This window comes from Ovis canadensis, chromosome 2 (genome assembly GCF_042477335.2).
Source record: "Ovis canadensis isolate MfBH-ARS-UI-01 breed Bighorn chromosome 2, ARS-UI_OviCan_v2, whole genome shotgun sequence".
Classification (NCBI taxonomy): Eukaryota; Metazoa; Chordata; class Mammalia; order Artiodactyla; family Bovidae; genus Ovis; species Ovis canadensis.
In genome coordinates this window covers 246568954-246594241 of record NC_091246.1, presented here as the reverse complement: position 1 = coordinate 246594241, position 25288 = coordinate 246568954, and the positions used below count along the sequence as shown (strand labels likewise).

Genomic DNA, 25288 nt, shown 5'->3' with positions numbered 1-25288 from the left:
CCCGCTGGCTAGGACCGCAGGGCTCCAGAGAGCTGGTGTCCAGGCCTTTGTCCCTCCTGACAGCTGCCCCTGCCCCGTGAAGCCCTCCAGAAAGAGCGGTTTCTCGGGGTCACAGCCCGGGGCAGTTCCATCTGGCAGGGTCCCCATAGATCTAACTCTAAACCCAAAGAAGGAAAGTGGCCATACACCACCCGCCGATGGCGCTTGACCCTTACCCGAGTCCTGGCCCTGCAGGGAGATAAAGCCCTGCCCTGCAGGAAGAGGGAGACCACCGCCAAAGTCTTCTCTTCCCCGGTCCTGGGTTAGTCTCTTAGAATGCAGAGGGAGCCAGGGGGTCACAGAGGCACACCACTCCCAGTGGCTTCCAGGCTTACATCAGCCAGCCTGCCTCAAAGCATCACCTAGCAGGCTGGCTGGTGAAGAAGCAGAACTCTGAGTGTCATCCCAAGCCCAGGATGCGCTTTAAATAACCACCCATACAGGACTTCCTGGAGGCCCAGTGGTAAGGTTTTATCTTCTAGTGCAGGGTGGCGGGGTGTGTGTGGGTTTGATCCCTGGTCAGGGACCTAAGATCCCACATGCCCCAAAAAACAAAACATAAAACAAAAGCAATATTGTAACAAATTCAATAAAGATTTTTAAATAGTCCACATCAAAAAAAAAAAAATGTTGTTTAAAAAAAAAAACAGCACCCATGTGCTTTTTGATGTCAGGTTAAGGACCACCGCTTACTCAATGTGGGAATCCACCCAAGCTTTCTCAAGAATCTCAAGAAGGGTTTTTCAACCCCTTGATCACTTCCTCAGCACTGGGGCTCACCATCACCCTTAAACAGCCCCTCATGTTGTCAGACCTCCTTTCAGAAGCCCGTCCTTACATTGAGAGGACTCTGCCTCCCCAGGACACTCCACCTCCAGAGCTCATGGAGTAAAGTCAATCCCACTTCTGATGAATCTTGTATTCTGGTCTCTGGTCCTTTTGCCCAACTTCAGGCTGACTTTGCCCCCAGCCTCCCTGTTTCCACTGCTCTTGGGCCGGACCCCTCTAGGAATACAAGGGCTGGCTCAGAGAGGAGTGAAGTGAGGAGTTGCTCTAGTTCCTGCTAGACGGGAGCGGCTTCTGCCTGAGCACCTGGGATGTGCTGGGCACTGTACAGTGGCTCTGATTTTCCCACCAAGCCTGTGAGGTGTGTCTTCTTTTATCCCCATTTGACAGAGGAGGAAACTGAGACTCGGAGAGGTTCAATCACCTGTCCTGAGTCATCCATCTGGTAAGTGATTAAGCCGAGACTCAAACCCAGGGAGTTTCTGGCCCTGAAACCCATGCTCTTTCAAGACCAGATCACTACAGCAGGCTTCCAGCTTTTTCACAAGAGTCTCGCCACCTCTCTGTCGCTACTTTTACATTCTCCAGCTCCTTTGATTCCCCCAGTCATGCCTCTCACACAGGCGATTATTGGCAGTCAACAAATTGGCCCCGATTCTGGAAGCACCCGCACCCTCCAGGGGAGCTCATTTAGCTCGCTTCACTGCTCACCACCAGGACAATGAAGACTAACTCAGGTGCAAGCACAGTCCTGTGCCCCATAATGGACTCCATTAGTATAAATGGATGTGAGATCTGATGTGGCAAGGCCAAGTGCGAGCGAGCTTCTGTGCCCGGAAAGGAAGGTCTGACAGCTGAAACACTGCTCCTCGGCTTGCAGATAAATCTGTGAGCATGCTACAGCTCGGTCCCCAAGGGCCTTTCTGTCCTGCGGAGTCTGTAGCGGAAGATTTCATGTTCTGCCAGACAGCAGCCCCTGATGGATAAAGCCTTGCTGAATCCCATGTCATGCCCTTCGCAGCCCCGACGGTTGCAGACCCAGCCTCCTGCTCCAGCGGGGGCAGCCTCTGTTGCATGGTCCCTGCCCTGATCCCTGTTGGACCCGGGACCACTCTGTAAGGACGGACAGACCAGACTCAGGCCCTAGTTCTGCCACTACAAGCCCCGTGACCACGGGCAAGTGACTGCACCTCTCCAACATCCTGGTTCCTTGCCTGTTAAACTGAGATGATAATCCCGTATGGATTGTTAGGAGGGTTGGCGATCGTGTCTCTGATGGGTCTGGCTCAGAGTAACTGAGAAATGTTAACAGCTGTTGCAGTTGTTATTAAAACCCCGAGATGCCTATTAGGGCACAAGAATGCTAAGGATCCTCCCTTCTGGAATGGTTCCTACCATGTCAGATAAAACAACATATTACCAGGCTTATGTGAAACTGCCAGTATTTAACCATTTCTGACTGTTAAAAAGACAGTTTTGTCTAGCGCTTACAAATGAGCAACTATCACTTATACGAAGCCCCTCGTAAAAAGACTCGTCCCAGAAATCCACACACAGTGAGGAAGGGGTAAGGTGGGAAGGGGAGGCTGGCAGGGCCCCTGGCAGATCGGTCAGCGCAGAGGTGGGAAGTCAGGCCCCACTGTGGCCGTGTCCTGCCGCGCCCCACTCTTGAGCACAAGGGCCCCTCTCTTGACCTCCAGATTGGAGCCAACTGCTGGTTACCCACCCAGCTCTCCTTTCCTTGTTGGAATGTTTTCCCCTCTGGATTGGAATCAGCCACCCCGGTCCTCAGTGGGCTGGAAATCAGCTGGCTCCTTGGAGAAAGTAAGGATGTGCCTGGTGTCCATCTCTTGGCAGGTCAGGAACATCCGAAAGGTCCTTCGGGAAATTGACAAGCCCTTTGGCCTCTACCCCAACTTCCTCAGCCCGGTGAGCGGGAATTGGATGCAACGTGAGTACAGGTGCCCCTGGTCCACTGGATTTCTGCCCAGCTTCCCCACCCGCCAGGCTGTGTGAGGCACCTGGGCCCAGTGAGGGGTGATGCATTTGCTCAGGGCTCCTGGGTACCACCCTCCTGCCAGGAGCCGTGGGGAGTGCTCATTACCATTGCCATTGCCTTTGTGACAGGCGTGAGGCCCACCCTGTACATCGCCCACGTGCTAGCCATCCCCAGCCTTCCATCTCTTCTGATGCCCACCGAAACCTCCTTCATCCTCCCCCAGACTTGCACGAGTGCTCCAGTTAGAGGTTTACTCTAAATGTGGCTCCAAGAAAAGCCATGCAATCCCCTCCCACCCCGCTTCGTCTGGTTCCTTTCCTCCAACTTTAATTTCTTAAAAAAACATTAAGTAGATCCTACCTATACAGCAATATAAAAATCATGAGTTCCTCACTCACATCTTACACCTATAAGAATCAGTGCTAGGATTTCCAGCTGTTTCTGTTCAGAGGCTTTTTTTTCAACCAGACAGTTGTGGGTCACCTCTGGAGCCTCATTCACAGCCCCCAGCTCCACCCACTGAAACAGAATGGGGTTTGTGAAACTCCCAGGCAGGGGAGTGTTAAGGTCGCCCCGCCTCCAGCATTGCCCCACTATCGGGAAGCCCAGCTCTGCCTTGCCTTTTCTGACCAAGGCCCTAGTCCTGTAGTCACACTCAGCACAGATTGGTTCCACGCGCCCTGCCTCTCAGGGCTTCCCAAGACTCGCCTGGAAGCCCCACCTCCACTGCCTCTGCCTAGACAAGGACCCTTTCCCTTTACCCTTACCTTTTTTTTTTTTTTGCCCCCTTACCCCGTTCCCTGCCTCCAACCCCAGTTGTAATGTTATCAGCAAGGGCTCAGGGACGAGGTGAACCTGAGTCTAATTCCTGCCCACCCTGGGGGGCGCAGAGGGAACATCACTTCTTCTCTTTGAGCCTTGGTTTCCTCTCTTGCAAAATGGGAGGAGAGCTAGAGATATGATCTTTGTGTACTACAGAAGGGCGTGGGAGCAACGGTCAAAAGCTGCAGTAAACAGATTTCGGTTCATTCTCCAAGGATGACATGGGTTGTGATTTCCTTGGCAGTTGTTGTCCAGTTGTTAAGACGTTGCCTTCCAATGCAGAGGGTGTGGGTTGGATCCCTGATGGGGAGCTAAGCTCTCACATGCCTCAAGGCCAAAAAAACAAAACATAAAATGGAAGCAATACCGTAAAAATTTCAAAAAAAGACTTAAAAAAAAAAAAAAAAGATGGCATGAGTCCTAACAGGTAATAAGCACCCATCACCAGAAGTATGCAAGCAGGGCCTGGAGGGCTAGCTGGCCGGCCAGCAGGGATACTGTGAGGAAACTGCAGAGGCCTGCCTTTCCAAGCCAGAGCCTCTAGGATCCGCCGGTTCAGGAGGCCCAGAAAATTCGACCCGGGAATTTTCCTTGGTGATGACCTCATTCCCAAGGAGCCTCCTGCAAAAACTGCTTGGAGAAACGCAAAGTATTTATAACCAAAGCACACGACCAAATTCAGAAGTGCCAGGGGAAAATGAAGGTTTGAATTACAGATTATGGCCACGGGAAGGGTCAGTTCAATAACTGTTACTGCCTTTAATTGCCAGGCCTGACTGGGTGAAGAGATAAACTGTGCAGCTGCCGGCCCTAGCTGCTCCAGGACAAGGCAGCAAAACCCATTACCAGGGGGCAAGGGGCGTGGCTTCCCAGCCTGAAGGGCCACCTTGGCAAATTACAGGGGAGCCTCCCCGCCTTCTCCGGCCCTGCTGAGAAGCATAATTTTCTTTGCAGGCTGCACCTAGGGTCGCAGGGCTGGGCAGACTCTGTCACATATGGAAAAATGTTTCCTATTAATAAAATATGAAGCCAAGGGCCACTGGATTGCAGAGGGAAGGTTATAAAGCAAGCCATACTCCTTTGGGTGCCTGCCTTCCGCCTCCCCTGGCTTTGGTGCCAGGGTCTTCTCAGGTTTTCTGTGGTTTTCACTGGGTTTGTTTGGTTTTGGTTTCAGGATGGCTGTGTGATTTTCCAGCAGATGATACCATTCTCATCTTGCACAAGCCAAGTTCACATTCTTAGCTCTCCTTGAACCCTCTGTGTAGCCCACTTGCAGCCACAGACATTGCAACTTTGGGAGGCAAAGAACTAACTGAGGCTGCCTCCCAGACCAGACCCATGCTTTTGCCCAGTCCCCACTCCTGCCTGAAGCTGGGCGTCAGGGTAGCGAGAGGCAGAGACTCTCCCACCCCTCGGACGTCGCAGCCAGGATAAGTCCACCAGGCTGCTGCTGGCACCAAGCACCAAGATGAGACCGGCCGCAGCAGAGCTGGAAGAGCTGCCAGCCCTCCGGCTTGGCCCCTGGAGTGGCTTGGCCTCCTTGTCCACCGCCTGAATCCCACACCGTCCTTGGTGGGAGGGATGTGGCGAGCCCAGATTCTCCCCCGTGGGCGTAGGAGCATGAGCGGCCTGCCAGCTGCAGCCTGGCCGCCTCCCCAGCTTCATGCTACTTTCCTGCCGGCGATTCCCAGGCGTGTAGGGTGGCCGCCTCCCGCTGCCGAGTGTGATGGGAGTGTTGTTGACATGGTCAGGAAGCAGAAGAATCCAGCTCCACTCACGCACACAAACTCTTGCTCCCATCTGCATTTTACAAATCCATCTTCTGGGGGAGATGGAGACCCCCCAGGGCGGGGGTCTGACTTGTCCTGAGCTAATGTTTCTAATTCCCACTCCTGTACTTTTCCCCTGTGCCCCTTGGTGTGGGAAGACACCACACACACACACACACACACACACCGCCTACACACATTACACGCACATCACACACCACATACATCACACACATCACACACACACACACACACACACACACACACACACACAGAGGCTAGAAAGTGGCAGGACCTCCAGATGAGAACTGTGCACTGCAGCCAAGGCCCTGTGAAACTCTACGCACATCCCAAGGGGGGGTCCTGTCTCAGACAACTGTGGGACACCTGCTACCTGGCTCCCCTCTCCCACACACACCTGCCAGGCGAAGCCCTGGACCTCGTCACTCACCCACGCTCTGCAGTCATATGATGAAGTCCAGCCTCGTTGGCGTGGCCTTCAAGGTCCTTCCCAGCACAGCCCAAATCTGCTCACCTGTCTCTCACTCAGGGCCCACTGGGGCGTCCGCTGTGTGCCGTGGAGGCATTGGGCACAGCTGCGAGTCCCCCATGGTCCCTCCCCACACAGCCCACAGCCGAGTGGGGGAGGCAGACCCACAGACAGATCCTGACGGTATGGCGCCCAGCAACGGTGGGGGCCGCTGTCACCTAGCACCTGCCGCAGGAGGGCACCGGGCCAGAGGGCACAGCTGCCTTATCTCCCTCCTTCCTCATGGTCCCCCTGTGGGGATGCAGAGGAAAGCCTTTCTAGGTGGAGCGAAGCAGGGAGAGGGCCTGAGCCATGGCAGGGGGGAAAGGTCTTCTCGGCAGAGGGGTCATCGCAGGTGAGACAGAGTGTGGCGGGGGGAGCTGCAGCGTTTGGGGCGGTGGAGAAGAGGCAGGCCCAGTAGATGACCGTGGAGGTCACCGTGCCCCTCCTCTGTGCCACCAGCCACAGCCCCTTCTGCGGAGGCTGACCTGGTCCAACCTCCAGCCTCCCCCAACCTCTGCTCAGCGCGGGTCTCCTGCACAGCCCTGCCCACCTCTGTGCTTGCCCAGCTGTGTCCTTCCCCAGCGAGAGGGGCCGAGGGGGACACTAGGCTGGTTCCGTCTTTTCGGGTAACAAAGTCCAGCCCACACTGGCCCCCTCCCATGCCTCCCTAAGCCCCAGGCTTTATCTGGTCTGTTCCCATTTTCCCAAGTGCTTGTCCCCTTCCTGAACTCTTGCTGGACCAGGATTTGTTTAAGGAGGGGGCCGGAGGGGGCTGGCAGGGCTGGTTTACTATGGGGCCTCCTATAAGCCCCCTCTTCTGGTTCCCATCTGTCTTTTCCTCCCATTGCTGGTCTCTCCCTCTTCACACCTGTCCTTTCTTTCTCTCTCCGTCTTTGCCTCCGTCTCTTGGTTGACTGTGTGAAGCTGCAGAAAGTGGGAGCTCTACTGGCTTGGTGGCTGAGCTATTTAGACTCACTCTCAGTTTTCCCATCTGGGAAATGGGGTTTGTGGTGGTTACTTTACAGGGCTCTTGGGAAGACTGTTACACATACTACAGTAAAGCTTCTGGCCCACAGTAGACCCTCGAAAGAGGGTAGCTATTGCCATATTCTCTATTTCTTTCTCTTGCCTCTACCCCCTTCCCCTCCCTTCTCTCTTTCAGCCTCCTCTTTCTCCAGAGGAGCTGAAAATCCTCTTCCCGTTTCCCACGCCCTGCCTTCATCCAGCCCCTTTCCTTCCTTTCTCTGTCCCCCTGCTTAACCAGGAACCGCAGTTCGCTCCTTGTCGTATCTACTGAAGGCCTTGATGTTGCCTGTTAATGGGAGTGAGGTGCGCTCTCGCTTCTGTAATTCAGAGCTCGTCTGCCAGCTGTCGCTCTCCTGGAGCTGCCCTGCATGGGGACGCCTGCTCGTCCAGCCTCGCCTGGAGGTCCTGCTCCCCCAGGACGGATGGAGGGGTCCTCCAACCCGGTTTTCCCTCCCCCTGCTCCTTTGAACTCCGTTCATCCCAATTGGCTACATTTAAACCTGGCTTTTTCAGAATAGCTCTGCACTGTGACCAACTAAATTAAGCTTCTCGTTCCTCCTTCCCGTGGCCTTTTATGAACCTGCCCAGCATTAATTACCATGTTTGGCACCGGGTAATAAAACATCTCTGAACTCCTTGCCACCAGATTATCTTTTTAAAGAAATGCAACTCACTCACAGCTAATAACCAGCGGCCCTGCGGTCCTCCGCCTGGTAAACGACGTGATTTACAGCAGCCGGAGGAGCCCCGGCACTTTTTGTGGGGCCATCGAGCTCGAGCTGCCCCGGTGGCCCCCAGTCGCAGGCCACGCCATTCTCCCAGCACCCTTGAACCGTTCTGCTGGGGTGTCTAAGGCCGGGGATTAAATGCGCGCTCCCCACCGAGCTCATCCGGTGAGTCCTGCGGGCGGCCGGGGCCGGTGGAGATAATATTCCTGTCCTCTCTCCCCTCACAGACCACGTCTCGGTTGGAGGACTCGGGGACAGTTTTTATGAATATTTGATCAAGTCCTGGCTGATGTCGGCCAAGACAGATATGGAAGCAAAAGAGATGTACTACGAAGCCTTGGAGGTAAGACAGGCGCCTGACTCTGCCTGGGTGGTTTGGTCACTCGCTGCCAGCTCCCCGAGGGTCCCTGAGAACTGAGAGCCTGCCCCCCACGCACCTCTGCCCACTCCCGCCCCCAACGGCGAGCGGGCCCAAAGGAACCCTGAGACTGTCCCCTCCCTAGCCTGTCGCTCTGCACACCCTGTCTGTGACTCTTCTCAAACACCTTGAAATCAGGGCTATGTCAGCCCCCTCGTTTTACAAATGCAGAACCCAGGCTGAAGATGATGAAGTCATTTCTCCAAGGCCTCAGGGGAAGCAGCAGGCAGCCTGATTCAGAAACCGCAGGGTCTGTGCTCCTGCTGTGTCAGAACTGAGAACACAGGGGCCCCCAAGGGAGGCTGCCAAAGCAAGACCCTCGCATCTTCCAGCTGAACCAGAGGGGATGTAATTAGCACATCCAAGCTGGGAGGGGCCTCCCTCAGCAGGGCACCCCATCCTATGGGCCCAGAGAGGGGAAGGTACTGGCTCAAAGACACGCAGCACAGAACGGGCAGAACTCCAGCTAAAACCAAGTCTCCAAAGCCAGCCGCCAGGCTCTCCCCACTGTCTCTCAGCTGGTCTGTTCACGTGGCATGGAGTGAACAAGGATGCTAGGCTCAGATGGGCCAAAGGGGCAGAGACTGTGGGACTGATGGGCAGCCAGTTAGCCTGGGCTATTCTGAAGCAGGGGTTGGAACCCAGCAGCCCACTGGTAAGACACCTCTGAGCCCGACAAAACAAGAGGCAGGCTCCGGGCCTCAGTTTCCTCATAAAGTACATTGAGCAGGTTGGGTCTATTCTGCTCCCTCCTTGGTTGAAGCTAACTGGATTCCTTGCTCACCCCCCAACTCTAAGTCAGTTCTTCCGAGGCAGCCCGAATAGTTTTAAGTGCATATTCCTCCCTGCACAGCTGCTCGGCACTTGGAACAAACCAGACTTCTCGCCTTTGCCCACAGTCCCTGACCTGGGCCTGCCAGTCACCCTGACCTCTCTCTCTCCCCCTTGCCCTCTGAGCTCTGGTCCCCAGCCTCCCTCGGGCACACCGGCTCAGTCCCACCTCAGAGCTTTGGTACCTGCTGCCCTCCTACCTGGAATATCATTCACGTGGCTGGGTCCTGCCTGTTGATCAACTCAAAGGCCATAGAATTAGCCTTCCCCGGCTTCTTTCTCTCTCACATGCTTTAGGCTCATTATTCGTCATCTTCACCTTTGTCAGCATCTAAAATGATCCTATGTATGATACTTGTTCTCTGGTTTACAGTCTCTCTTCCTGAGCTGTCTAGTACAAGGGTCTTGTCAACTCTTTCACTGTGTGCTTGACTCCCAAAACAGTGCTTGGTACCTAAGGGGCGGGCATACAATCACTATCTTGTGAGCAAATAAATGGATAGAGGGAGGGCGGGAAGGAAGGACAGATGGATGACTGAATGGGTGGATAGGTGGGTGGAAGGATGGAAGAAAAGGAAGTGGGGAGGAAGGCAGGGAGGAGAGGTGTGTGAGTGGGTGGATGGATGGGTGGATGGGTGAGTGGAAGGATGGGTGGGTGGGTGGATATAGGCGGATGAATGGGTGTAGGCAGCAATTGGGTGGATGAATGACATCTGACAATGCTCTGATCACTTGAATCTGGCCAGGAATAGTAGTCCTTCAAGGAAACACACTGGAACAGCCCTCCAGAGCCATGGACCCCTTAAAACTGTAGGCTCAGTAATGAATTTCCCCTGCCCAGCTCCCCAGCGCTAAGACCTCAGTCGTGAAGCAGGTCCCGGGACTCCTGTCCCAGCTCTGTCTGGCTCAGCCTCATCCACTCCAAGTTTCCGGGCTGAGCTGCAGCTGCAGCCTCTGTCAAGGATTAGCGGTCAGGTCCAGCAGTGCTGCCTGGAGAGGCCCTTTCTGCCTTCCCTGCAGAATAAACAGAAAACTTAACGAGCAGCCCGGTTCCCAGCCCTCAGGGCACACTGTAGCTGAGGCTTCAAGGGAAGAAATGGCCATGAATTATTTAAGCAAACGGGGAGCTTTATAGAAACACTTGATTGAACAGGAGAGAACTCAGCTTTGCTCTGGCATTTGATCTCCCCAGTGAAGAGCCTGCAGTGTCTCTGACCCCGGGTAAAGGCTGGGCCTCTGGCGAGTTTGGGGCTTTGAAGAATGTTCTGGTGGTTGTCAACCTTGTTGGCATGTTAAAAATCACCTGAGGAGCTGTAAAATCCTGGTGCCCAGGCTGCACCCCAACAAGGTTACTTTATCACCTCTGGGTTGGGGCCCAGGCAACTACTGTGAAAGCTGCCTCAAGGCCTCCAATGTGCAGGTCAGACCAATTTCCTGCTAGGGTGGGCATGGGGGGGCGGGGGTTCAGACAGGCTGGCAGGCACACCCTTGGGGGTCAAGAGGAGGCACAACAGGAAGAGCAGAGAGTTTCTGTCCTTGTGGTCTCCTCTAGGCAGCTGTGCTGGGTGCCTGGCCTTATTTAGTGCCCTTCTTACAGGTAATGAAACTGAGGCTTAGAAAGGCCCAAGGTCTGGAGGAGGAAGGAGAGGGTGAAATGTATGGGAAGAGTAACATGGAAACTTACATTCAGTTCGGTCAGTCGTGTCTGACTCTTTGCAACCCCATGGACTGCAACACGCCAGGCTTCCCTGTCCATCACCAACTCCCGGAGACTACTCAAACTCATGTCCATTGAGTCGGTGATGCCATCCAGCCATCTCATCCTCTATTGTCCCCTTCTCCTGCCTTCAATCTTTTCCAACATCAGGGTCTTTTCCAATGAGTCAGCTCTTTGCATTAGGTGGCCAAAGTATTGGGGTTTCAGCTTCAGCATCAGTCCTTCCAATGAATATTCAGGACTGATCTCCTTTAGGATGGACTGGTTGGATCTCCTTGCAGTCCAAGGGACTCTCAAGAGTCTTCTCCAACACCACAGTTCAAAAGCATCAATTCTTTGGCACTCAGATTTCTTTATAGTCCAACTCTCACATCCATACGTGAAAACTGGAAAAACCATAGCTTTGACTAGATGGACCTTTGTTGACAAAGTAATGTCTCTGCTTTTTAATATGCTGTCTAAGTTGGCCATAACTTTCCTTCCAAAGAGCAAGCGTCTTTTAATTTCATGGTGGCAGTCACCATCTGCAGTGATTTTGGAGCCCAAAAAAATAAAGTCTGCCACTGTTTCCAGTGCTTCCCCATCTATTTGCCATGTAGTGATGGGACCAGATGCCACGATCTTAGTTTTCTGAATGTTGAAGTTTAGGCCAACTTTTTCACTCTCCTCTTTCACTTTCAACAAGAGGCTCTTTAGTTCCTCTTCACTTTCTGCCATAAGTGGTATCATCTGCATATCTGAGGTTATTGATATTTCTCCCTGCAATCTTGATTCCAGCTTGTGCTTCTTCCAGCCCAGCGTTTCTCAGGGTGTAGTCTGCATATAAGTTAAATAAGCAGGGGGACAATATACAGCCTTGACGTACTCCTTTCCCTATTTGGAACCAGTCTGTTGTTCCATGTCCAGTTCTAACTGTTGCTTCCTGACCTGCATATGGATTTCTCAAGAGGCAGGTCAGGTGGTCTGGTATTCCCATCTCTTTCAGAATTTTCCACAGTTTGTTATGATCCACCCAGTCAAAGGCTTTGGTATAGTCAAAAAGCAGAAATAGATGTTTTTCTGGAACTCTCTTGCTTTTTCCATGATCCAGTGGATGTTGGCAATTTGATCTCTGGTTCCTCTGCCTTTTCTAAATCCAGCTTGAACATCTGGAATTTCACAGTTCACATACTGTTGAAGCCTGGCTTGGAGAATTTTGAGCATTACTTTGCTAGCTCAATTTTTTTCTAAATTTTCCTTTTTTACCAAATTAAATTTTACTTCACTTTACTTAGCAAAATTTTACTTTGCTAGCTCAATTTTGCTAGCTCAAAATTTGAGCATTACTTTACATTACCATATGTAAAATAGATAGCCAATGGGAATTTGCTGTATGACTCAGGGAACTCAAACAGGGGCCCTGTAACAACCTAGAGGGGAGGGAGATGGGAGGTTCAAGAGGGATGGCACGTATGTATACCTATGGCTGATTCATGTTGATATTTGGCAGAAAACAACAAAATTCTGTAAAGCAGTTACCCTTCAATTAAAAAATAAATTAATTTTTAAAAAAAGAAAGGTCCAAGGCCCCCAGCAGCAAGTGTCACAGCCAGGGCTCAAACACAGGTCTCACTGACTCCAGACCCTCCACTTACCAGCTGCCCAATCACAGAGGATCCTGGCTGGTCTGACAGCCCCCTCAGGAGAGTGCAGACAGGGTACCCTCCAGGAGGCGAAGGAAGGAACCGTCAGTGCCAGTGCTTAGCCAGAGTCTTTGAGCAGCTTCGTAACCAGCCAGGAAGTATTGTTCCCATTTTACAGAAAGAGAGTCTTCAGAAAAGTAAAGCAACTTGCCCAAAGTCATGCAGCTGTCAAACTGCAGAGCTGCGGTTCAAACTCAGCTCTCTACTCTGTCTCTTGCTATGATTTTAGCCTTTCTACAGGTCAGTTGCCAGACTGTGCTGTGTCTTGTCTTGCTTAGGGTTTTAGAAAGCTTTGGGGTTTGCTTTTTCACCTTTACATTTGCTTGTCTCAGTTATATCGTCAGAGAGAGACTGGCCTATCTTTTCACTCTTTACCACAGCTACATAGCGTGGTGAAAGTGAAAGTGTTAGTCACTCCATCACGTCCAACTCTTTATGACCCCACAGACTGTAGCCTGCCAGGCTCCTCTGTCCATGAAATTCTCCAGACCAGAATACTGTAGTGAGTAGCCATTCCCTTCTCCAGGGGATCTTCACAACCCAGGGATCGATCCCAGGTCTCCCACATTGCTGGCAGATTCTTCACCCTCGGAGCCACCTGGGAAGCCCCATTAACCCCAAACAGAAGTTAACCGATGGGAGACAGTTTTAAAGGTGCCGATTTCCAGCTGCAGTGCGAAGCTTCCTAGGATCTCCCTTCATGTCTGAGTTCTCTCCCAACTGTTGACAGTGGGTAACTGAACCAGGGTTCTGCACCCAGGACTAGCCCTGCCACCGCTCCCCGCTCCAATGTGCTTAGTGCCACAGAGCAGCTGCGGTGGACCCAGCTCTGCCCAGTCAGGGCCCCGCAGCCCTGCAGGTCACCCCAGTGCGCCTCCCAAGGAGAGCAGTGCCCTGGCACATCAGTCACATCATCGGAGCTTCCCCATCTGCTGCTCAGCGAGGGTCCTGTGCCAGCCCACCAGCCTGGGCCTGACAGCTGAGGGCAAAAGAAAAACAGATCAAGGAACAAATGTCTGAGCACCTCCCCTGTGCCAGCCACTGGCTGGTGGTTGATGGTGGTGGCTTCTGCTGTCGCCTGGCACTCAGAGTCCTGGGATAGAGGCAGACGTCCCATTGAAACGTATACGGATAGGAGCAGGCAAGTGGGGCCAGCACAGCATAGAGAGATAACAGGGTCATAGGGTAACAGGACCGCCGTGGTTTCCACTGGGGTATTCTCACCAAGGAAGCGGCAGAGTTGGAGGTAGCAGGCTGGGGCTGGAGCTTACGGGAGAAACAGCAGTTGCAACAAAGCCCAAGGCAGGAAAAAAAGGTCTCGGTGGAGGTCACCAGCGTTGAAGCCATCTCTGACCTCACTCTGCCGCGTAGGACCACCCCCCTCCCCAAGCTTTTTTCTGTCTCATCCCCTTAACTTGTTTTATTCAAATGTTGATCACAAGTTATGATTCTCAGGTGTATTTGCTTTTGTTGGGAAGCCTCTGTGCCCACCGGTGAGCTCCCTGCAGCCCAGGCCCATCTTCTGGGCTGTATCCCCTGCATGGAGCACAGCGCTGGCACTGAGGGCACTCACAAAATGTCCTGGAGGCTGGGAGGGGGCACAGGTGTGGCCAGGGCCAGGGAAGGGGAGGGAGGGAGGGAGTGGGGGAGGCCGGAGGGCAGACTGGAGAGGAGTCATAATTGCCAGCCTCTCTGCTTTTCCTGGCAAGGAAAAACAGATCAAGGAACAAATGTTGCCTCAGGACCTCCCCCGTGCCAGCCACTGGCTGGTGCTTGACGATGGTGACTTCTGCCATCACCTGGTACTCAGGGTCCTGGGATGGAGGCAGGTATCCCATAGAATCATATACAAATAGGAGCAGGCACGTGAGGCCAGCACCACATAGAGAGCTAACAGGGTCGTAGAGTGATGGGGCTGCCGTGGTTTTGACAGGGGTATTCTCACCAAGGAAGCGGCAGAGTTGGAGGTAGCAAGCCTCTTTATTAAGGCCTCTCTGCACAGAAACATGCTAAGCTCTGCAGACTCGTCACACTGGACCCTCATAACCCTGTGAAGCAGTTCATGCTCTCACCCTGGTTTTATACATGAGGAAATTGAGGCACAGAGAGAACAGAGAACCTGCCCAGTGTCACACAGCTGGGGGCTGGTGGAGATGCGGTTTGACCCGGAGTCTACACCTGGGAGCCATGTCCCTGGCATTGGGTTAAGCCTCAGGGTGCAGATCACGGAGTCGGAGGCCCTGCTGGACTTTTGTCTGAGGGTGCTTGGAAGCCATGGGAAGGCATTACAGAGGCCCAAGATGAAAGCACGTTTGCTATTTACAGAGTACAGAGCCCCCCATCCCACCCCAGAGAACAGAGTGGAGGGGACCAGTGGAGGCAGACGCCTGGCCAGGCCCTGAGGCTCTACCCTGCAGCAGGACCCATCAAGTGTAGGCCTGCACCATATGGGTGGCTGCCACCATCACCGCCGTCGCCAGGGCTCCTGGAGTCCCAGGGACTAACAGCAGGAAGTCGGGGGTGTGATGGCCTGACACCTACACCCCCCCAATATCCTAGGAGTCTTTCCCCAACAGCATCACCTCTTGGGGGAGCAAGGAGGGACTCTGAAAGCCCCTTGTCACCAAGAGGAGCAGCTTTCAGGTCATGGAAGGAATCACACGTGGGCATGTGGGCGTCCTTGTCCTGATCCTGGTGTGGTAGGAGACCTGGGACAAGCCACTCGACCCCTGTGCCTGGCTTATTGTGGGCATTAAGTGAGGAAGCCTCTGATAAGGGCTTGTAGGGGGAAGCTCTTATTGTCTGTGGTCCCTTTTGAGAACCTGATCAAATATAACTGATTCTCTTCCCTGGAAAATGCTCTAAAGTGTCACATACAATATTAGGGGAACTCTGGACCCTCTCAAGACCATTCGCAGGCCATCCAGGCTTCAGGTTAAGATTCCTTATCAGAGGATATGGGCTTCCCTTGTGGCTCAGCTGGTAAAGAATCTGCCTGCAGTGTGGGAGACAGAGGATATAATGGAGAATAATAATAATTTTTAAAGATTTTTTTCTAAAAATGTTTGAACATAAAGGATTTTTAAAAATCTGTGTAACAGACTCACCCTGGGGAAGCTGCCTTGTGCCTAAGCCTCCCACCCCGCCCCAGCAAGCAGCAGGTCTTAGCTGGGTGAGTGGCAGAAACTCTTGCCAGCCCCGCCTGGGACCACCCCCAGCCAAGGTCAGCAGGCCCCCTTTGTCTGGGATGGAGATCTTGCGCTTGCTGCATCTCCAGAATGTTCACGTTCCGTCCTGCCCCTTCCCTTCTCTGTGCCCCCCTTGCCCTTCTTCCCTGCCCCGATTCCCACCTTGCTCCCAGGCGATAGAGACCCACTTGGTGAATGTCTCCCCCGGGGGGCTGACCTACATCGCGGAGTGGCGAGGGGGGATCCTGGACCACAAGATGGGGCACCTGGCCTGTTTCTCCGGAGGCATGATCGCCCTCGGCGCTGAGGATGCCAAGGAAGAAAAGAGGGCCCACTACCGAGAGCTCGCAGCCCAGATCACCAAGACGTGCCACGAGTCGTACGCCCGCTCAGGTAACCCTGCAAGGGGAAGGGGCAGCAGGAGAGGCCGGAAAGACCAGCAGAGCGGCAGTGAGTGAAGGCACGTGGACTCAGCGATGCCTCGCCTTAGGGCCACGCAGAATTTGAATGAGGGGTGCGCTAGCCACGCACCGAAGCTGTCCTGAGTCACAGGGAACACGGTGTTGTGTTAAGCACTTTGCCTGTGCTGGGCATCATTCAACACTCGACGCCCACCGCTGACCGTCACAGCACAGATGAGGAAACTGAGGCTCAGAGGTGGCCCGGCCAGGTGCCCACATGAGGGGCACAGAGCTGGAAACGTTCGCTTCCTGAGCCTAGCAAATTCCTTCTCCCTGAGCCCCTACCCTGCAACGTACCCTGTCTTTCCTCCCTGGAATCCTATTTAGAGGGTCTTACCACCTCCTGGCACCACCCCCATAATCACCTTCTCATCCAAGACCCCCCGGGACGCTCAAGAGCTTCCGCACCATCCCCACCAGCCCTCACGGCAGAACTGCCAAACATTAGACTCAGAAGCCGCCGTTAATGATCATGAACCCACCTCCTCATTTTACAGGTGGGGAAACGGTGGCTAAGCCAAAACCACACTGCACTTGAGTAGCTCAGTGGGGCTGGAACCCAGGTCTTCTGATGCCCAGCCCCACCTTGTACGCTGCCTCTCTGAACAGTACCCCTCAGAAAAAGCCCAAGGCCACCCCACCCCGGGACCCCAAAAGGGACCCAATGCTCTGAGTCATAATCCCAGCCTTGGTTGGAGGAGAGGACCCATGCAAGATTTGCAGTGAAAAAAAAAAAAAAAAATCCTGGCTTGAGTACCAGTCTGCCACTCACCCAGCTGGTGGCCTCTGTTTTCTCATCTATTCAGTGGGAACATAACACAGGTCTCCTAGGCCCCATGGGAAGTATTCAGCCTGCACCTTCAGCCAGCATTGTGGGAGGTGTTTGTTAACAGTCCACCAAAAACAAGTAGGTGAGCGCAACAGTGGAATCCAGAGCTCCTGGAGCTGTATTCAGGAGGCCAGTGATTCGCAGTGGGTCCTTAAAACTGGTCTTCAGTTCCCTTCAAAGAGCTGTCTCTGCCAGCACCATAAACAAACAGGACATCTCAGGAATGACAAAAAACTTGCTATTCGTTGGGGACAGTCAGCCCAGACCATAAAAGACAGTCCGCTTAACAGAGCATGTTGTTGCAGCCAGCCCGACTCCGCCACGGATGGCTGCTGCAATCGCTCTCACTCTCCCCCCGTTAACAGCCTGGCAAAACGGCTGGGTTCTGATGGCCAAGAGCAGCTCTGCCACTTGAGAGAATTGGAGGGGCCAGGGTCTGCCTAATTCCCCTTCCGTGAAGCCCTCCATGAATGAGTAGGATGTCCTGCAAAGCTCCAATCTGTCCCTGAGAAAAAGCAGCCCAGAGCATCTAGGGGTCCTGAGCCCTCAGGGGAGGAGGGGAGGGCCACGTTAGGACCAGAGCTGGGCCCTCCGCTGACCGGACCGGATGGGCAGGCATTAAAGGGAAGATGATCTGACCTACGTTCCCTAGATTTTGGACCTAGACAGTCGGACCCAGAAGAGAAAGAGAGGACAGCCTGGGGAAAGGGCATCAGACAGATCCAGGGTCACACCCCGGCCCAGCCACAGCTTGCTGTGTTACCTGGGACAAAGCACATAGTCTCTCTGATCCTCAGTTTCCACGTGCGTGAGAGGCAGGTGACATCTGCCTTAACCAAGGCAACATTTCTTCTAAGGATTGAAGTAGATGGACGTGAGCGCCCAGCCCCACCCTGGGGCTCATCCATGGTGGCTGCAGGGGTAGTTACAGGACAACGGGACGGCAGCAAACTGACCAAAACCAGACAGGACAGCAAACCCCGAGACAGCAAACCCCGAGACAGCAAAACCCCGAGACAGCAAACCCCCGAGACAGCAAACCCCAAGACAGCAAACCCCCGAGACAGCAAACCCCGAGACAGCAAAACCCCGAGACAGCAAACCCCGAGACAGCAAACCCCGAGACAGCAAAACCCCGAGACAGCAAACCCCGAGACAGCAAAACCCCGAGACAGCAAAACCCCGAGACAGCAAACCCTGAGCTCAGCAGGCCGTCGTTATGCAGCTCCCCCTGCCCGAGTACGTGTGCCTTCTGGGCAAATCTTCCCTCATCTCTGCCTCAGCAGTCTCCCAAACCGTCAGTTCTGGAAGGGCGGTTCTGGAAAGTGTCAGAAGCGGTTCCCAGGGAAGGTGGGGTGGAGTGGGGAGTGGGGGTCAGGCAATGGAGAAGCATCATTGCATTAGCAAGTTAAAGAAGGGTCGACAGAAAAGAGACTTTTACTTGGTTTTAACCCACTGTTCCCAAATGCGCTTAAACCTGCAACCCTTTCTTGGCTGAGCTCCGGTTCACATCTTAGCAGGACTAAGGTCTCAAAATACGCAGTGAGGGGCACACCACCCAAACCTTTTGTCTCCCTGAACTGCCGGGATGTTCATCTGAATTCTCAGGGTCTAAAACTGCCAAAGTTTCGAGGCCTAAGGTTTTTGCTTTGGCCAGCTTGGGCCAAGAGGGGAGCTATACCTCTGCCAGGCAGCTTATCGGGCAAATCAGACAGGCCAGCCCATGCCAATCCATCACCAACCAGTCCTGGCCAGGGCTTCCAGAGGCTTCCATCTGTCCTGGGGCAGCAGGGCCCTGAAGAGCAAGGAGGTGGGAGGTCTAACCCAGGCTCCCTGGTTGGTCCTTTCCCCACAGATACCAAGCTGGGGCCCGAGGCCTTCTGGTTTAACTCGGGCAGAGAGGCCGTGGCCACGCAGACCAGCGAGAGCTACTATATCCTGCGGCCAGAAGTGGTGGAGAGCTACATGTACCTGTGGCGGCAGACCCACAGCCCCATCTACAGGGAGTGGGGCTGGGAAGTGGTGATGGTGAGTGGTGGGGGCACTGGGGTGATGGCAGGGGCCTCTGGCCATTCCCAGCCAGGGTCCAAAGCCCAGAGGAAGGGCCAGCCAGGCTGGCACCTGGCTAAGGCTGAGAGTGCAAAAGGTCAAGGTTGGGTTGCAGCCGGGCAGAAGCAGGCCCGAAGCTTGTGAAGATGGCTGAGTGCCTAGTAGTGTCAGCAGACTTGGAGGGGCGAACGCAGGGCGGCAGCCAGAGGCAGCCCAGCACACACAGGGTCACTGCCTTCTGACCCTGAAGCCTGGATGGGTGGCTGTCGATCGCTCCTCTCAAACGGGAGCAGCTGCCAGCTCACCTGCCTCCTTTCCCCAAACCAGCCCAGCCCTGGGCTTCCCCCTCTCTGGGTTCTACTCCTCCAATCCTTCCCCTCTTTGGGGCAGGTGTCAGAGGCAGGGGTGGGGACTCCAGAAGATTCCTGGATGGATGCAGAGCTCCCTCTGTTGTTCTGCCCTGGCCCACTGCCCTGGGGGGCCCAGACCACCCGGAGCACGTGTTCTGCCAGGGGGCGGGGTCTGCTCAGACTCACGGACACGCTGCACTGGCCAGAGTCCCCCTCCTTTTCTGAGAACCCTAGTTCTTGACCATTGAAGGCCACTTGTTTTGTCCCCCTGGGCCCCACCCATAGATGCTAAGTGGGTAAAAATTGCATTTCTGTGCAGAAGGCGGACACAGCCTCTGGCCCAAGGACCACATCTCTACAGGGAATCCCTGGGGCGAGCCAAGTCCAGTCTCCACACTGCAGGCCAGGAACATCACCCGCCCCTTCCCTGCCCTCTGTCCGCCACTGTGAGGGAGTCTGTCAGGCCAGTCTAGTTTCTGTGAGTTCCCGCCAGGTGAAGAGCTCAGGCAGGGCCCAGGGAGCCTGCTCGCGCAGAGTGGCTGAACCCCGAGAGAGGAGTTTGGCCTGCTGCTCCCATAAACGCTGGAGTCTCCAGCCGAAGCGGGGGCGGGGGCGGGGGGGCGCACATGCCTGCTAAAGAGCTGGGCAGGCGTGGGTCTTGGGGAGGCCTCTCCTCTCCCTACATCAAGTCTGCCTTCCATTCCTTCAGGCCTTGGAGAAATACTGTCGGACGGAAGCTGGGTTCTCCGGGATCCAGGATGTATACAGTAAGGTCCCCAACCACGACAACAAGCAGCAGACGTTCTTTCTGGCGGAGACTCTAAAGTGAGTTGGGGGCTTGGCCGGTGTTCTTCCCGGAAGGCAGCTCCATCTTTTCTTAGGGAGGCAGGGGAGCAGGCGGGAGGGGCAGCTCCACCATCACCAGCAGTCAGGCTCTGCTGTCCCAGGAGGGCGCCCAAGAGGGATGGGGGCTTGGGAGCCAGGAGGTTATCCCACTCGGGGCGGGGGCCCTGGGCCAGGCCAGTTTCTCCACACAGAGTGACGTGGGCCGGACTCCACGCATTAGCTGTGTGAGAAGTGAACTGCTTCAGCCTGAGCTCTGTTCCCAGTAGATCCCCCTTCCCCAGGGCACTGACAGGCTGTCTTGCTCCCTCCCGCTGGGCACAGGTATCTCTATCTTCTGTTCTCTGAAGATGACATGCTCTCCCTGGAAGACTGGGTGTTCAACACGGAGGCCCACCCGCTCCCCGTGAACCACTCGGACAGCTCCGGCTGGGGCGGGGGCTGACGCCCACCCGGATCCCTGCCGCTCCCGGGTCACCTCTTCTGGATTTGGGGGTGTTCTCAAACGGATTGGGAACGTGGGCCCCTGCCCGGCAGACCCAGCCAATGTGTTGGACGAGCGACTTCTTTTCCTCTGTGAGGAGACAGGACTTGGAGACGCGGAGATGTCACACCAGGCCCAGACATTCCTTTCCACAGAGAAGTTCTGTGAAACCTGCTCTCTCGCCGTTCCAGGGCCAAAGCACCGGAGGTTTGCATTGCAGCCTCGTGGATTTGATTCCCTTCCTTTCGTTTTGGCGGTTTATTGAGTTTTGCTTGATTTTGCCTTTTCTCTACAGTTGAGTTTTATCACAGATTATAAATATAGTTTTCAAAATCATGTGCTTTCAAAAATGCTATCATCCTGATAAACTAACCCTTAAAGTGTTTGCACTCACACACACACACACAAAATCGTGACCCCATCTTCTATATTTTGAATTCCTTTTGCCCAACATTTACTCTATGTTTAATTATGTGTCATTTACCTTATAATTTGAGGAAGAGTTCCCCTTTGATTTGGTCCAGTTATGAATCACTAGTGCTGTTTTCATTACTGTAATGGAAAAATCTGTAAAGTTACAATAAAAGAGTTTATTGAATAAGAAATACAATTGGGTTCATTGCACATCAGTGACTCCTGGGGAAACCACTGCAATGTTATCATCAGAAAGAGAAGTCAACCAGCAGTTGATTTAAAGTATAATTTAGTAAAGATGCCAACTTCTGTTACCTTCCCTTACATCAGTCCTAAGATATTCAGCAAGGATGAGGCCAACCTTTTCAATGAAGTTGGATATTTATACATGAAATTAAACATCACGGCTTGGAAGAGACCCAGAGAGGGGCAGCAACATGCCTGAGGTCACACAGCCAATGAAGGCAGAGGTGAGACCAGCCCCTATGGTTTGCTCGCCACCCGCATCCAGCCTTCATTTATTCCGTCATTCTGCAGCTACTTGCTGAGTGTCTGCAGGGGGCCAGACACGGGGACACGACTGTGAGTGGAACAGTCAGAAGCCTCTCCCTCAGGGAGCATATAGTCAAGCAGGGGGACACAGACCGTGGAGCAGAATGAGCAAAAGTTCCCTGAAATGCTCCAGAGGAGACAAGCAGGCTCAGACCGACCTTAGAGGAGCAGTCAAGGAGAGCCTCTGTGAGCAGATGACCTTCAAGCTGAGACTTGGAAGGGAAGCGTGTCCCACAGATCTGCTCTCCCCCTGACCGCCACCCCTGGGAGGCTGCCATTCTACAGGACAAAGAGTTCAGGCCCCAACAGCTAGGGGAGAGTGTCTCCTCACTCACCCTCACCCCTCGGCAGCGTGTCCACACAGCTGACTTCACAGGATAGAGTCCATCTCCAGGCTCAGCCACTTCATTCTGGCTGTTAATGAACTTGAGTAGCACCCTGGGAGGCTGAGGCCCTGGGCCAGGTGACTTGGCTTTAAACCCCAAATGGGGGGACCTGGGCAGGTCTCCTGTCTTTCTGAACCTCTCTTTTCCACCAAGTGGACGGTGGATCCTCCACCTTATAAGGTTCTCATCAGCAGAATGTGGCTGGTGCCCTGAGGCTGTGGGAGATGCTGCTTCCTGTTGTGGAGACTCAGACATTTCCAGCATCTTCTTAACAGTAGTCAGAGCTACAGGGAAGCTGTGGCTGTAGCAGGAACCCTGGCATTTGGTAAATAAGTTGCTGCCTGAACCCAGCAAATCGCTCTTGACAGGCACCAAGAACGTGTCACCGGCTTGGGCCCATTTTTTAAAAAGCAAAACAGAAGAGTCATTATACAAATATTATAGAATGGTTAGGCATATCTTTATGGTAAGCTAAAAGAAAAATCATTCTCCTTCCTACCCTCCAGAATAAATGTTGTCGTTCAGTTACTAAGTCATGTAACTCTGAGACCCCATGGACTGCAGCCTGCCAGGCTCCCCTGTCCTCCACTATCTCCTGGAGTTTGCTCGAATTCACGTCCTTTGAGTCAGTGATGCTATCTAATCCTCTCATCCTCTGCTGCCCCCTCCTTTTTGCTGTCAGTCTTTCCCAGCATCAGGGAAATACTGAATACGTCAGCATCAGAATAATGTTATATTTTTTTCCAGACCTTTTTCTATGACGGTACAGAGTGTATTTTGCAAGCATTGTATCCTACTATGGCATCCTGTTTTATTAGAATCTGCTCTGCACTAAACTATATGTTGTAAACATCTTTTCTGTGCCTGTGTCTTATTGCTGTACCTGGTGTGTAGTACTCCATCGTGGGCTGTATCATGCTTTTAAGCCCCGATTGCTGGGCATTTGGGTTTGTGTCAGTTCCGATTCTTAGCTACAAATAATAGAAACCAACTCTAACTTACACACAAAAAAATTAATAATAACAATACGGTATTAGAATGCCTCGGAGTGGCTCAGGAGAGAACAGCCAGACCTCAAGAAGGACAGGAAAGAAGATATTGCCAGGGGTCCAGGTTGCAAGAATCAGGGGGCAGCCTCCCCAGGCACCACCACCAGGATGGGTGAATCCAAATATTTGCTCCAGATTCTACTGTGTGTCCCTTCAAGGACGCAAGCTTCCAAACAGCCTGACCTGGATCACATGCCCCCAGCCAAGGGGAGGGCAAGGCATCTTGACCGACAGACCCACCAAGACCCCATGCAATGGGCAACAGGCTGTTCCCTGGAGAAAAAATGAGGTTTGCTACCAAAACGACACAGCTGTCTGCCGACAAGGCAAAACCAGCAGGACTGTTCTTAGTTATGGCTTCAATTCTTCTCAGCATTACAAAGAGAGTTATGAAAGCACACTGGCCCCTTCCCCTTTCTCCCGGTCCAACCCCTTGGAGTCAGTTCCTGGGGTGTCTCTCATGGCAGAGCCACTTAGCAGTTCCCCTAGGCCCCAGGCTTCCCCGCTGGGCCCATGTCGCTGTCCCCCTCTCCTCCCCACAGCATTCTTGTCTTCTGCATTATCGCTGGGAGCAAGTTGTAAAAATGAATATTTTAAAATTCATCCTCCAGGAGGGCCCTTGCAGGTGGAGAAATATCATCCCTTTGGCAACTTAACTCCGTTCTGGGGATAAAAATAAGTAAGACCCAAGGTAGGCTGAGAGGAGAGGGGAATAAAAGGGTGAGTCATCTGCAATGAAGGAGGAATCCGAGCTCTGGAACCATTCCTGAAGCAGACCTCTCCGTCCCCAGCTCGGGGGGTGGGGGGGAGGCGGGCAGTGTGCTGCCAGGCTCGTTTTAAGCCTCATCTTTGCCCTCATGGGGGATGGCACCACCTCTTCCGCCTGTTTTCTTCATGGATCAGTTTGTTGCTGGTTCCTTCCCAGAAAGCTTCATTAGCACCTGGCTCCAGGCACTGGGGCCTGCGGGGCATCACATCCCGGGAAGTGGGGACACAGTCCTTTTTGCCAGGTGCATCCCTTTAAAGGACTGTGTGTTTGTTCGGGCTGACTTTTTATAGTGCATTGTGTCTTTGGTAATTTACAAAGTTCAAAGCTAGACGCATTGGAAAGAAAAGGCAAAAATAGAAAATCTGATATAAAGGCAGCATCCCTGAGACCCAGGATGTGAGTCTTAGCTCTCTTCTCTTTGCTTTGGAGAGGTGACCTCATCTTGGTCTAAGAAGGTGCTAGGGATGGGAAATGGGCCAGCTCCCCCCCAGCTTCTCCCAAGGGGCCTAACCTAGGAAATATGCTGATTAATCACGTGGTGCAGAGATGCTCAGCCCTCTGTGACTCATGGTTAATCACACACTACTGAGGGAACAGGGTGCTGATGCTATTTTTTTGTGTCTAAAAATATCTGATTGGTTTCCTATATTTGGGACAATATTTTGATCCCGCTCAGCCTGTCTCTTAAGTCACAGCTTCTCAAATTTAAATGTGCACCTGAATCACCTGGGGGTCTTGTTAAAACACAGGTTCTTATTCAGAGAGTCTGGCATGGAGCGTTTCTAACGAGCTCCCAGGAGATACTGAAGCTGCCAGTCCTTGGGCCACACTTGAGTAGCAGTTAACGGTCAGTCCTTTGGTTTTTGGCCTTTGTCTGCTTCCCTTGTGTTATCGCCTCTCCAGAGTAAAGTAGGGGGACTTGGGTGTTGGGATGGCAACTATAGGTACCTTGACTACAAAGGAACCTGCCTTAGAATAGGTGTCCGTCCCTGCACTGTGGCTCCCCCCCTCCAGGACAGTCAGGGTAAGACAGGAGCAGGCTCGATGGGGGCTTAGAACAATGCTATACAGTAGAACTTTCTGTGATGATGGAAATGTTCTAGATCTTGAGCTCTTAAAATGTGGCAAATGCGACTGAAGAACTAAATTTTTCACTTCATTGTAATTAAATTTAAATAGCTGTGAGTGCTTCCTGGCCACTGTTTGGACAGTGCAGTCCTAAAACTTAGAAAGTCAGTCCTCTGCTCGCTGACGACCTGCCCCACTGGACCCTCTACCACCTGCATCGTTATAGAAAGAAGCTTATACACAACATATTGTTTGGGGACCCGAGGGTGCCCTTGAACGTACGCGTTTGTTTTTATATGCATTCCAGTCTCTGTTTTCTGCAAAAGCCTCTGGTTTTGCTTTGTTTTGTGTTTTTTCTCACTCAGTTTTCCTGTGGATTGGAATGCATTCAGTCAGGCTGAAGGTAAGGACAAAGGAGAGGAGGAACGCAGGCTGAAACCAAATGGACATGGGTTCATTTCCACCCTGTCCTTTCCCTGGGCTGTGTGACCTTAGGT

The 25288-nt window shown here is 53.2% G+C and overlaps 1 protein-coding gene across 3 annotated transcripts in view; it reads left to right on the top strand.

The window, feature by feature from the left end:
* Positions 1–22759, top strand: part of MAN1C1 (mannosidase alpha class 1C member 1) — a 151079-nt gene extending 128320 nt beyond the window's left edge. For all 3 annotated transcript variants that reach the window (XM_069575011.1, XM_069575010.1, XM_069575012.1), the window contains 6 exons: positions 2683–2776; positions 7929–8044; positions 15711–15930; positions 18683–18855; positions 19936–20051; positions 20394–22759. In XM_069575011.1, coding sequence (XP_069431112.1) covers positions 2683–2776; positions 7929–8044; positions 15711–15930; positions 18683–18855; positions 19936–20051; positions 20394–20514 — 840 coding nt within the window. In that variant the 3' untranslated portion in view covers positions 20515–22759. The remainder of the gene's footprint in view (positions 1–2682; positions 2777–7928; positions 8045–15710; positions 15931–18682; positions 18856–19935; positions 20052–20393) is intronic.
* The last annotated feature ends 2529 nt before the right edge of the window (positions 22760–25288 follow it).